Genomic DNA, 12,423 nt, shown 5'->3' with positions numbered 1-12,423 from the left:
GCTTTCTGACATAATGTGTTTTAATAATTTTTAAAGCTATTGTTAGATGTGTAGCTGTTAGAACTGTAATTTATTTAAAGTGAGTTTTAAAATTGTTTAGATCTTTGATTTTTCTTCTCCATCGGCACCTTTACTAGATGCCAGTATAAACTGGTTAAATAGCATTTGGTTTAAACAGAAAGAATATACATATGCATATTCATGATATTTTGTTTGTTGGATCTTTTTCTTAATATTGCTTGACTTTCTGTGTTTTAATCTCATTTTTTCGTATTTTGGGTTGAAGCCACTCTAAAGTTTAACACCTAGGAGATTTCTCACTTATGGTTCCCTTTAAAAGTGCTAAAATCTCAGCCTCTCAAACAAGAGACCAAGCTACAATTTAAAGAAAGCAGTGGTATTGATAAAGGGCCCTAAGAATGTTGCCACCTTCCGAATGTGTCCTCTGCCACATCCTTTCTTTTAAAGCAGCAGGAGAATTGAGAGGAGGGTAAGAGCCTGGTCCATCCAAACACTTCTGGCATGCCAATCTGGTCTTCTGAAGTATCCCCTGCTGCTTTAGAAAAAAGAGATCCCCAGACAAATGAAAGGGCCACGGGGACATTCACATGCATAACACCTTCCCTCCAAGTGGCTTTAGATTGCCCGTGTGTTGGGGTGGTTTGGCCTGAGTTGAAGAATAGAGACTTGAGAACCATTTGTTTCCACACCATTTTGGGTGAAGTGCCATATTTTTCACCTTAAAAGCCCATTTAAAAAGAAAAATATGGTTTGAAAGGAGGACACAATTTGGAAGCCATCACACTTAATGGAGCCCCTTTTAAATGTAACACTTTGGCCTATCAATTCTCTTCTAAATTAGTTGTCGCTACCTAGAGAAAACCCTCCCTTGATTGTTTTATGCTATTGCTGAAAAACACATCGTCTTTTATATATATTTTCCTATTCCAGTTTTAAAAACTCTCTGATAAGTTCCATTACTAAACTTACTTTTGTTAAGTAAGGAGTGCAACGTCATTTGTGTAGCAACACCCAGTGTAACATCTATGTAATTATCATCGGCCTCTAAATCTAGTCACACAAATCAACTCAAAATGTGAAGAAAAAGCGAATTGGACCTATTAGAAAGAAGGCCTTAACCACAGAGGTTTTTACTAACAATTGACTTGGCCAATCATGATCAGATAAAGAACTTTCTAAAACTTACAGGATAATTTGGAAGAGGAAGGAAATAATTTTTTTGGAGGTAGCCAGGCAGTTTATCCTACTACCTACTCCTGCAGCTCTGGAATATTCATATAGCTTGGAAAACAGGAAGAAATTAGACATTTTGAAGTTACGTCACTACCTTTTGCTCTTCTTTTGTCCTTGTTTTTTTTTTTTTCTCTTGAGTGGCTTACATATTGTCTCAGCCTGAAAGTCCTATTGTCAAACCAAAGGTGACTTTTGAAAATTTGAGTTCACCTCTTCCCACCACAACAAATAGGAATTTCTCATCTATTTCCAATTTTCATCAACTGTACACCATAACATACTAAACATAAATTCTCAGACTTACCCTGTCAATATCTTTTGTATTTGTATCTCTCCTTTTTCATCTAAATATAATTTATCAGCAGTCTCCCAACCAAATACCCTACTTCTTTTTCATTTCTACCACCTTCATCAGAGTTCATTTTGTTTCCCTTTTATGCCTGGATTGGACAAGAACTTTCTATCTTCTCAGCTTCTAGATTCTCATCAGTTCAGTTCATCCTATACATAGCTCTTGGAAAGATCTTCCTCAAACACCATATTTTATCATTCTACCATTTAGGAATTTCAAGGATTCAATTTATCACTCAAGAACCTCCACCAGCTTGCGTGTTAATCATAGCCATGTTTTCCAGATCGAAGCCAGTCAGAGTTCAATTCCTTCATCCTCCCTTACACAAAATCGGCCCTGTTCTGCACTGGTGCTTTATAGCATGCCATTTCCTTGTTTTCTTTTCTTCCAATATTCCACGTTCTTTTAATCTGGTTCAGCTTTCTTCCTCCAAGAATTTGAGATTAATCTTTATCTTTACCTTCTTTAATTGACCTCGTGACACTTATTTACTGACTATGGGCTATTTTGATTTGTAATTATTTGTGTACTCTGCAATTGTGATTTTCAGTTTGTTTCTGTGGGTGTGAAAAATAAAAATCTTTAAAGGCATAACTTGCATTTTCATATATACGGAGAAAGAAACTCATATAACTAGATATGTATGTATTATTATTTTATATATAACTTTGTCTTATATTCTGTCATTAAATTTGTTTTATGTTAAGTATAGAATATGGAAGATTTACCAATGTGTGACACATATATAGATGACTATGGACCTTAAAAATTACTTGGTTTAATTTTTTTTTAGGATTAAAACAGGATGAAAACAAGCCTTACATTATATCTGCTCCTTTATACCTAGCTTTACCTTCCGCCCCCTTCTCTTGCCAAACCCAGTCTCTCATTGGGACACACACACACACATGCGCGTGCATGCATGCACACACACACACACGCACACACTCACACACGCGCGCACACACACACACGCACACACACGCGCACACACGCACGCGCGCGCACACACACACACACGCCCCTAGAGAAAGCATCTATGAATACAATTCTGTGAACATGGAGGAGGTGGGTGATTGGGAACTTTTGATTGGCAAAAGGGTGATATAGGTTAAAGCAAGAAATGAAGGTGAGAAAAGTCTCTGTTCCCCTGGATAGAGGGGAAGGGAGCGAACACTAGAACATGGCATGATCCAGTATAATAGAAGTGAGAATGTTTAGCAACCATTCTTTTCTCCTTTGTTTCTGGCATTTTCACCCCCCACCACCCCCCGACAAAATTCCTGTCTTTAATCTATGCAGTAATATGTCTAAATATCCTAGAACTGATAACTCTCTCTATATGTATGTGTGCATATGTGTCTGTGTGTCCCTATCACCCCTACTTCAGCAGCGGCACAGAAAACTGAGCCAGGTGTGAATGAATTCACCTCTGGCAAAGTTTATTGCTGTGTGTGTGTGTTTCCATACATGTACATGTGCACACATACACAATACACATACATTTACATACCTACATGTGGCTGATGACTTCTCACAGTATGTCTCAAAGCATTATTGCATGTCCCACTTGGTTGATAGGGCATCTCCAGCCTGACAGATTTATCTGTTGAGAACAGGAGTATGCATTTGAAACCAGTTTAATTCTTAACAAGACAATGCACATGTCTTATGTAGATTTCGTTGTTGATTTTTTCTCCCTTATAAGTTACTTGGGGAAAGTCATGTCAATATAAATCAGTGGTAATGAAATCAACATTATAGCATCTTTGATAATGCATTGCTAAAGCCTTTCTGGACGTTTACCCAGCTCTCAGTGATTGATATTACAGGCAGTGGATAAACATGTTTGATGGATCTGTTTGCTCACAGATAAAAAAAAAAAAAAGAAAATGTAATCCTTTTATCTCTTTGATTTAAAGGGTGTAATGCCATTGGAGAGGAAGCAGTTCAAATGTGGTCATCATAGGTTGGTGGCACCAAAAATAGAAACTCACTTAGGGTAAAATTTGCTGTCAGAAAAAATGGAGCATTCTTTCTGAACTCAGGAGCGCGTGGTTCATGTGAGCTTCCTTGTAGATGGTTGCTACAATAAGGCTTCTTTCATACAGGTGTGTTTATGCCCCAGGCTTGCTGGCCACAGTCCATTCCATTTACAGAAGCTGAATTAAACAATAACTACCGCATTGCAAAAAATGGTGGAGGTGGGAGGAAGGGGAGGGGGAAAGGTGAGCGTCAAAGGAGATGCCTGAGAGCTTTGTTAGGGCCAAGAAAAACCCTGTTGCAGTTGTCAGAGCTTGTTGATGTTGCTGGGAACGGCACTTTTTTTTCTCCTGGATTTTGTGGTTCTGCCTTAGGAAAGAAAGTAAAATAGAACGGAAGAACAAAGTCCTACTCTATAAATCAGCAGCTGCTCCTTGCCAGATCAAAGGAGTGACATTTTTGCTCCTGGACTACTTGTCCACTTGAGGGCTTGACAGGCAGCTAACAGCTGGCCTGCTAGACTGTATGGGAGAATCAGCCTACATCTTCTTCTGAGCAGATGACAAGCTAATCAGAGACATATCCATAGCACAGGGCATGTGAGTGCACCTTGATCTCTTCAAACATATCTAATACATAATTGCTAAACAGCTTGGTGCATTTTTGGCCAGTTAATGCTTAGGTGGTTTCCATTAAGAAGTAGGATAGAGAATTAATATTTCAATCAAAGGTGATTATGAAAGTTAAAGAGATACTAGATTTGTTGGGATCTTTTCCTCTTAGAGTGAATTAGTAAAATGGCTGGAACATAACAGGAATTGGCTAAGAATGCATGCAACTGATTGTGAAGTGACTGGTTGATTTGCAAAGGCAGGTCAAGCTACAGTGTTCAGATACCTGAGTAGGTAATTAGCAATCAGTAGTTTTGAAAATGATTGTGCCTGCTTTTTATGTTGATAGAGTTAAATAAAGTTGTAGATGTACCTTCTGTGTCTGCAAAAAGTTGTTTTCAGAAGCACTATAAGGTGTGTAGGTATCCAGATCTGGAATTTTAATGTCAGTAGTAAAACTTTCAAAGTAATTCAGTTTCTAGTTGACTTCCATCTGCAATAAATCATGTACAGGATGAGGTAATATACTACAACTTATGTCTATTGACTTAGGATTTTATCTTTAAAAGGATAGATCCTAGATATGAATAGCTAAGGAAGTTTGAGTGTTTTCTCCTCCCTTGCTTTCAAATAGCTTTGAAAGATCACTTTTATAGTGCATGATAAATAGCTACAGATGAATAATCTGATGGTATTCTGTAAGAGTAACAGTGCTGCAAAATCATAACCTGCTGGGATGTTTTGTTACATGCCATCAAGTGTGATTATATTCATGGAATAGTGTTTACTGTTGCTCAATATTATAAAGGAAATAAAAGATAATTCCCTATCTGGGGGGAAATCTCTCAAATATTTTAATTAAAAGGTCCCTATGTTTAGCCATATAACCCTTAGTCAAGTAAAATGACAAATTTTCTTTATCTCCTTTAAAAATTATTTTATATATAAAATAATTATATTTATTAAAAACTCCAACAGTACAGAATTATTTGGAAAAAAAAAAAAGATAGAAATCTACAATTCTCCTATCCATGCCTGAGAGAGAGCCTCTGTTAACAGTCTTCACAAAAACATTTTACTGGCCCAACTTTTCCTTTAAGAGGTACAGATAGAGTACAATAAATTCAATTATTATAAAGTGTTTATTGCCCAAGGCAAGTGAGTAAAAGACTATTTAGATCTAAGATACCTAAAGAGAAGAGTATGTGAATTTTTTGCAGCTGAGATTCACAATTAAAACTTGATCTTTGCAAGTTTCTATTCTTAGGCAGAGTATTAGAATTTGATATGTGATCTAGAGCAAGGCTTCTCATACTTAAATGTACATAGATCCCTTGGAGATCTTTTAAAATGCAGATTCAGATTCAGTAGCACAGGAATGGGGACGGTAATACATTTCTGCATCTCTAACAAGCTCAAGGTGATGCTGCTACTGGTCCATGGCACATATGTAAAGTAGCAAGGATCTAGGGAACCAAACAGAGAGTGTGATTCCAAAGAGCTCCCTCCCCTATCCACCTCCCACCCCTGCAGGCAGATGCCTGCCCCAGTGTCTAAAATCTCCACCATAGCATTGTACATTTGGATTAAACTGCGATTTTTAGAAAGATCCTGCGACATGAACATACGCTACTTGTAGGAGTACAACACATTATTACCCTGTTGCTGATCCAGCACAGATTTCTTTAACAGCCACCCACCTATTCCTAATTACTATCTATGAGAGAACAGAGCTATTTAGGAGCATTGGATAGGTGCATTTTGACTGTAAGCTAACATTTAATGAGCTTACTATGTGCCAGGCATTGTGCTAAGGATCTTGCATACAAAATCTCCCTCAATCCTCAAAACCACCCAGGCCCAGTTATTTCCTCAGTTTACAGATAGGAAACAGAGTGAAGCTTGGGAAGGTTAAGAAGAATTCTTAATTCTAAGTCCAAATTCACACAGCAAATAAAGGGCAGAGAACATGAGCCCATGCTCTTCACCATATTGCTCTATGCATAAGTCTGGAATATACAACAATAATTGAAAAGGGCATGCTGAAAGTAGAGTATTTTAGTAAAGAACCTACATGAGCCCCTGTAACTTTAGGGAAGAATTAGATGAAAGTAAGAATATTGAAAAAAGACAGTAGAAGGCCATCAAGGATAAGCATCACCTACTTGATAATTTTGCCTAGAGCCTTTTATGTCAGCATGAACACTCCATTATTCAAGCCATATTCATAAAGGTACGAAATGTTTGTGATTCCAGATTACCATCATGTTTTATATTATAAATTTATTAGTATTTAGTTCATGTGTTTTTAAAGGTGTAGGCAAATCTAGTATTCTATCAAATTATAAATCAAGCTATTGCTTAGGGAAAGTAATTATGATCCATGAATCTGTCCCTAAGTAACATATGAATCTCATTCATTTACCTTCCTTTGCTCATGGCTGTCTGTGAGAAAGGAGCCATTGTCTGGTCACCAGTGGAAAACTTACGTTTGCGACATGACTCCATCATTTGCGTGCCCAAGTTCACCTTCAAAGGCATTAAACTTGCCTTATTCACTGATTTAACCATTTTAATGTATCTTACTGAGAAAATCCTACTCTCAGCCATAACCATAGCACAGAGAAATACTTGCTTTTTTTGTAAAGTAAGAAAAAATGGAGAAATTTGATAAGTGACTTGCCAAGGCTGAAGTTTCATCATTTGAAACACCAGCCAAGAGCCAGCGCTGTGAATAAGCACTGTGGCTGATGGGTCCCAGGGCTGGGGACAGTAGGGAAGCAGGGCCTTTTCATGTTTTAACAGGTCCCCTGTCACTGAGCTACCTACACCACCTTTCCCCAATTGATCTGCCCCCTCTTCAACAGTTCAGTCCCCTTCCTTGCCCAAAGCAATCCATGCAGAAGCTTCAATTCCGGCTACTCTTGATTCCTCCTCTGAGTGTTCAGGGATGGCAGCTTTCCAGGTAACTCCATGGAGGCCTGCACTCTCTAACAAAAGGAATGCTTCCAAAAGGAGTTGGTTACCAGGTGTGGCATGAAGTTAGTGAACCAGAAAGAAGGGATTTATCAGCCAGTTAAAAAGGTGGGGGGTGGAGAAAGAAAGGAATAAAGAAAAGAAACCAGCAACAAACAGGAATAACACCTAAATCTACTTCTATCCATCTGAACTATACTTTGGAGTAAAAAGTCTTTAAACAAAAAATCATGATGGTCAGAGTTCAGTTGTAGAAAACGATGCAAAGCTACAAAGTTTAGACTTTCTAGGGGCAGGAGAGGTCTCTGGGAAACAGCTCTTCAGCAAGGCAGTAAGATGAGATTACAGTGATAGTTGCTACCTTGGGTTTATTTGTTTTAATGTATTCTTTTTTTCATCTCTGAGTTGACTCAGAAAGGCCTCTTGATTCTTGGATCATCATTGAATTTATTTCTATAATTAAGTTATTTTTAAACTAACAGTCTTAGTATATAATTTTTAAGGATCACACATACTCATGCATTTTCTACTGGAGATCGAGACCATCCTGGCTAGCACGGTGAAACCCCGTCTCTATTAAAAATTACAAAAAAAAAAACAAAAACAAAAAACTAGCCGGGCATGGTGGCGGGCGCCTGTAGTCCCAGCTACTGGGGAAGCTGAGGCAGGAGAATGGCGTGAACCCGGGAGGCGGAGCTTGCAGTGAGCCAAGATCTGGCCACTGCGCTCCCGCCTGGGCGACAGAGCAAAACTCGGTCTCAAAAAAAAAAAAAAAAAAAAAAAAAAAAATTTAGAGAAAAAGTAGTCTTAGTAGATACTCTCCCAAGCTTTTGTATGAGCCTGGATACTAACTGTGTGTTCAATACAAATCAATGGAACTAGGGCTCTTTCGGGTATTTATTCCCTAAGGACTCACTAATGAAATTATCTGTAGCCCTTTAAAAAAAGTCACAATGAGGCTAATGAAATTTTTTTTTTCTAAGTGAAATCTAGATAAAGCTAGACACTAAGCTTACTGGCACATTTTATGGACAAGTTGTAAAAAACTCAAGAGTGTTTTTTAAGAACTGTTTAATATTGAAGAAGACTTCGTAACTTAGGGTTAAATTGTTTAAACCAATAGAGAAGTAGATTGTATGTCTGCAACTTCAAAATCATTCTGGTATGACATTAAAACTTAGAGAATTGTTTTAATATCAGATACAGATGAAAAACCTAACAGTCTTTGGATTGGAAATAACTGGTGGGGGTTTTCATTAAAGTTGGGTGCAGCTTGCTGCATTTTGGTTAGTTGGATGTCTTCAGCAATTTTTCAAATGTTTTGGGTTTGGCAAAGTCCAAAATGTTTTTTGCCAAGACCCTCTTTTCCCCTTATTTTTTAAACCCGTGTGAAATTCAAGGATAACTTAATCCATATGTGTCTGATTCATTTACACTTAACTCATCAAAATGTTATTTTATAAGACCCATTTAATATCCATGGAAACTTCTGAGTCTTTTTAAGACAAGTCTTTTGTCTTTGAACCAGCAAGTTACATTTTTCCATATGAATGGAGCCTGAACCTTGAAAGACTGAAGATGAGTTGATTTTCAACTTAGATTCTTCACATTTTAAGTAAAATCAAAGCTTGATATTCCATTTACTACTTGAGCACTGAAAAAGGTCATTTAAAAAAAATATAGATGAGAAGATGTGGAAAAAAATTGACTTCATGTAATTTTGAGAAAAGACCATATATGGAAATTTCATCTTAGAAATATTAAACAAATAAAATTATTCCTAGTTTGATTTGCTTTAGTCTATAATTTAAATGGCTCCATGTTATGTAGGTCAGTGTATTTTCTAAGAGTGGCCTCTGGGTCATCAGTACTGGTGGGAGGCGGTAATTTCATTTTTTAATGTCAGGGTTTTCTTACAGTCATCTCATTAATTGTTAATTTTCATAGTAACATCTATGATGTCAATAAAATCTCCCAAGATCAGGGGAACTGACAATTGGCAGGAGTTGTATGTTAAGAGATTTCTGAAAATTTGGGGCCCATATGTTTTTAAAATTCTGTGTGATTTGAAAGAATGTGGTAGAATTATGAATCTGGCAAGAAATAGCACTATGAATCCAAAACATTGTTTGAGAACAAAAATCCAGAGAGGCTAAATGGTGCCCAAGTGAAAAAAGCAAAATCTCTGTGACCCTTTGTAAAAGGACCTAGTGAAAACCTTCAGAGGCTTCTATTCATATTTGCTTAGGAGAAGTGGGCAAAGAAAGGCCATTGCCATAACTGCTAGTGAACATCCAGTCCATGCCATGGTAACTAGTTGAAAATGTTATACTGGAGTGGCATTTCCAAGTTCAGTGCTTCTATAAAGACCTGCTAGCACACAGAATGCTTTTTTAATGTTCTGCATTGTTGTGTATCCCCCATTGAACAACCTTTTGAGCGGACCCCGTTTTTACTAATGTAAACATTCTGACGAGTATCCAAAGAAATGACCTTTGAGTGAACCTCTAACCTTCCCCGTAATTATTTGTTTGAAGACAGTGTGGAGTTCTCCTGCTGAGAACTGAGAACCATGATGCCTTGCAGCTCTGTGAGTAAGGGAGTGTTTGGGGGAACTGGAGAGAAAGACATAAATAAGGGAACAACCTCCAGATGTAAAGAATAAAAGAGTGAAATTAAAAAGGGAAAAAATAGCAATTCGTTTTACCTAAAGAGTCGGCCTATACAGAAAAAAAAAAAAAAAAAAAAAAAAAGGAAAAAAACCACAAAACACAAAAACCAGGATTAGTAGCACATAAAAGGAGGTAAAACCCCTGCCAAGTGTGTCCTCCATTAGAAACTTCAAGGAGAAGAGACTTCTGTGACTCTCCTGAGCATCTCTGCTGGTTTCAAGGTGAGCTGATAAAAACAGTTCCTGGGGTGGAAATATCAGCTCAGTCCTCCTTGGTTGCTGTAAAAGTGGTGGTGAAAGAGGAGATAATCAAGTTCTTTTTCTGATTGGAGGGATACTTCTGGAAGTCTTTGTGATCTGGTCAGATATTCCTCAGCAACATTTCAGGTGACAGGTGGGAATAAAGATGAAGTTTCAACTCTCCTTTTGTTCTCACCTCTACATAGCTGGTCACTTTCTTTTTTGACAACTGAGCTACACTTTCTTAAGTAATAAAGAAGTCCATTGTTTTGCAAACAAACACCATATGCAAAAGGCTCCTTTGGTTTTCTCCCAGCTATTATTCCTCAGCTTCATTGTATTCCCACCAGAGTGCTCACAGGAGGCCTGCCCGAGTGTGGCCTGACTGTCCTCCTCCAAAGGGACTTCAGCTGCCTCAGAACGCAGAGCTGCCAGCACACACTGAATTTTTCTGGCTAATTTCAAAGAATGAGTTTTCAGTTCCTGCCTGTGGCCCCAGGTGGACTCATTAATCATGAAGTCCCCCTGTGCTTAAGATCTGAAACTGGAAATATTGACAGATGTTATCAATGGGTATATTTTGAAGGAAAAGCTAGCTGGATGCTCCCTGCTCCTCTGAAATGCGTGGTCAGTGAATCCTGTGCATGAGCTCAAATGTGTGGGGAGTACACGTCGTTAAGTGCACAGGGACAAGGGTAACTCACAAATGGTAGAAAATTGTTTTTGTTTTTATTAAATTTGGAGAAATAAAGGAGATTTCTTATCATCTTACTCTGTTTGTACATGAATATTTGATGGGCATTATTAAACATTAAAGTAACATGAAGTAGGCACTTATTTTTGGATTTCCAACAAAATTAGATCCAGGCTTCTTAGATGAAATAACTGCTTCTCCTTTGCATTCCTGCGATTCAGTCACCACCTGATTTGCAAACGTTTCTTGGGCTCTAATATCAACCATGTGTACCTGAGGCTCTGTCTTTCTAGTGGGTTGAAAGGTGGCTGGGTTTATGGTTGGCAGTTACCTTATCCTCTGCCCTGGGTGTCCCCGCTTAGGCTGGAAAGGCTGCCCCCAGCTGGCACTGACCTCTGAATGACCCCTAACTTTACAGGCTTAAACTGCAGGAGTTGCCGAAGGACAGAAGTCTTTCTGGCCAGCACTTATTACTGCTGTGTTGGTGATAAAACTTCAGACAGCCTAATTGATGGCTTTGCTGACCTAACAATACCTTGTGAAAGCCGAGTGCTAGAGCCTGGTCTCCATTTATGACCAGCTGCAAGGGGAAGCTGGGTCTCCCTATCACGGGGCGTCTAGGGAAAGGGGAAAGTCTTCCAGCCTGTGAACTTTAACCAGATTCCTACTTGTTCAAGAAGCAGAAGCACAGTTTGAAATGAATAGAAGCTTTCTCGTGGAGAACTTTTTTCCCTCCCTGAGCTCTTTTAGCAAGTTATCTCGGTGATGACTACACAGTGACGGTGGAGATTACCCAGTCAACTATTTTTGAACACTGAAAGGGAAAATCACCTTTAAGTTGAAAAGGTAATTTTCAGAAGAGATTTGACTGTATTTTGTGCCCCTCAGCGTTCATGCGAAGGTGTTCGCAGAGTACAGACACGGAGTTTGATGACCGGACTTCTCTGTTCTGTTTCAGGTTTATTAATGCCAGAAGAAGAATAGTACAGCCCATGATTGACCAGTCAAATCGAGCAGGCAAGTTCCAAGCAGTGTCTTTATCTGTATTTATGTCCCACAGGCACAAATCCTCATCAAGTTAGACTCCAGTAGTTTCCTCATCTGGTAAATAAGTACTTCCACCAGGCATTCTGGAATTTTTTTTTTTAAATGTCCCCAGAATCCCACTCAAGGAAGCAACTTCAGTAACTGGTGCTAATTGGAGATTTCCCACCCTGACTCTGCTGAAACTGCTTTTTCTTTTCTTTCTGAATTGGTAATTGGGCACAAGTATTAATGCCACAAGCAGCGTGTTTGTGAGCTCTGGCATTACCCCTTGCTTGTCTGTATCCAATCATTAGCACACTCTCATTTTTTTGTTACCTACAGCTCCTTGGTGTATGCTTGGCTGTCCCCTCGGTAGCATCCACTGTTAAACCTGTTGTATCCATTCATTTGCTTTGGCTATTCATAATATTCTGTGAAAGCCTGACGTGCTGCATTGCCACCATTATTTTTTATTAAAGAATTATTACCTTTGTTTAAAATGCTTCACATCCATGCTGCTAAAATACATGTGAGCTTTTCTCACAATTCTCTCAATTTCTCTGAAACAGTTTTTATGTGGTACTGTCAGAACCCTCCTGGTGTACTCCAAGTCATT

The 12,423-nt window shown here is 38.5% G+C and overlaps 1 protein-coding gene across 7 annotated transcripts in view; it reads left to right on the top strand.

Moving 5' to 3' along the window:
- The window catches only part of MEIS2 (Meis homeobox 2), a 211,320-nt gene that overhangs the window by 193,897 nt on the left and 5,000 nt on the right, over positions 1-12,423 (top strand). For all 7 annotated transcript variants that reach the window (XM_050798576.1, XM_050798575.1, XM_050798582.1 and 4 more), the window contains one exon: positions 11,740-11,798. In XM_050798576.1, the coding sequence (XP_050654533.1) occupies positions 11,740-11,798 (59 nt within the window). The remainder of the gene's footprint in view (positions 1-11,739; positions 11,799-12,423) is intronic.

The sequence above is a fragment of the Macaca thibetana genome, chromosome 7 (genome assembly GCF_024542745.1).
Source record: "Macaca thibetana thibetana isolate TM-01 chromosome 7, ASM2454274v1, whole genome shotgun sequence".
NCBI lineage: Eukaryota > Metazoa > Chordata > Mammalia > Primates > Cercopithecidae > Macaca > Macaca thibetana.
This window is presented reverse-complemented; position numbering and strand designations above follow the sequence as displayed.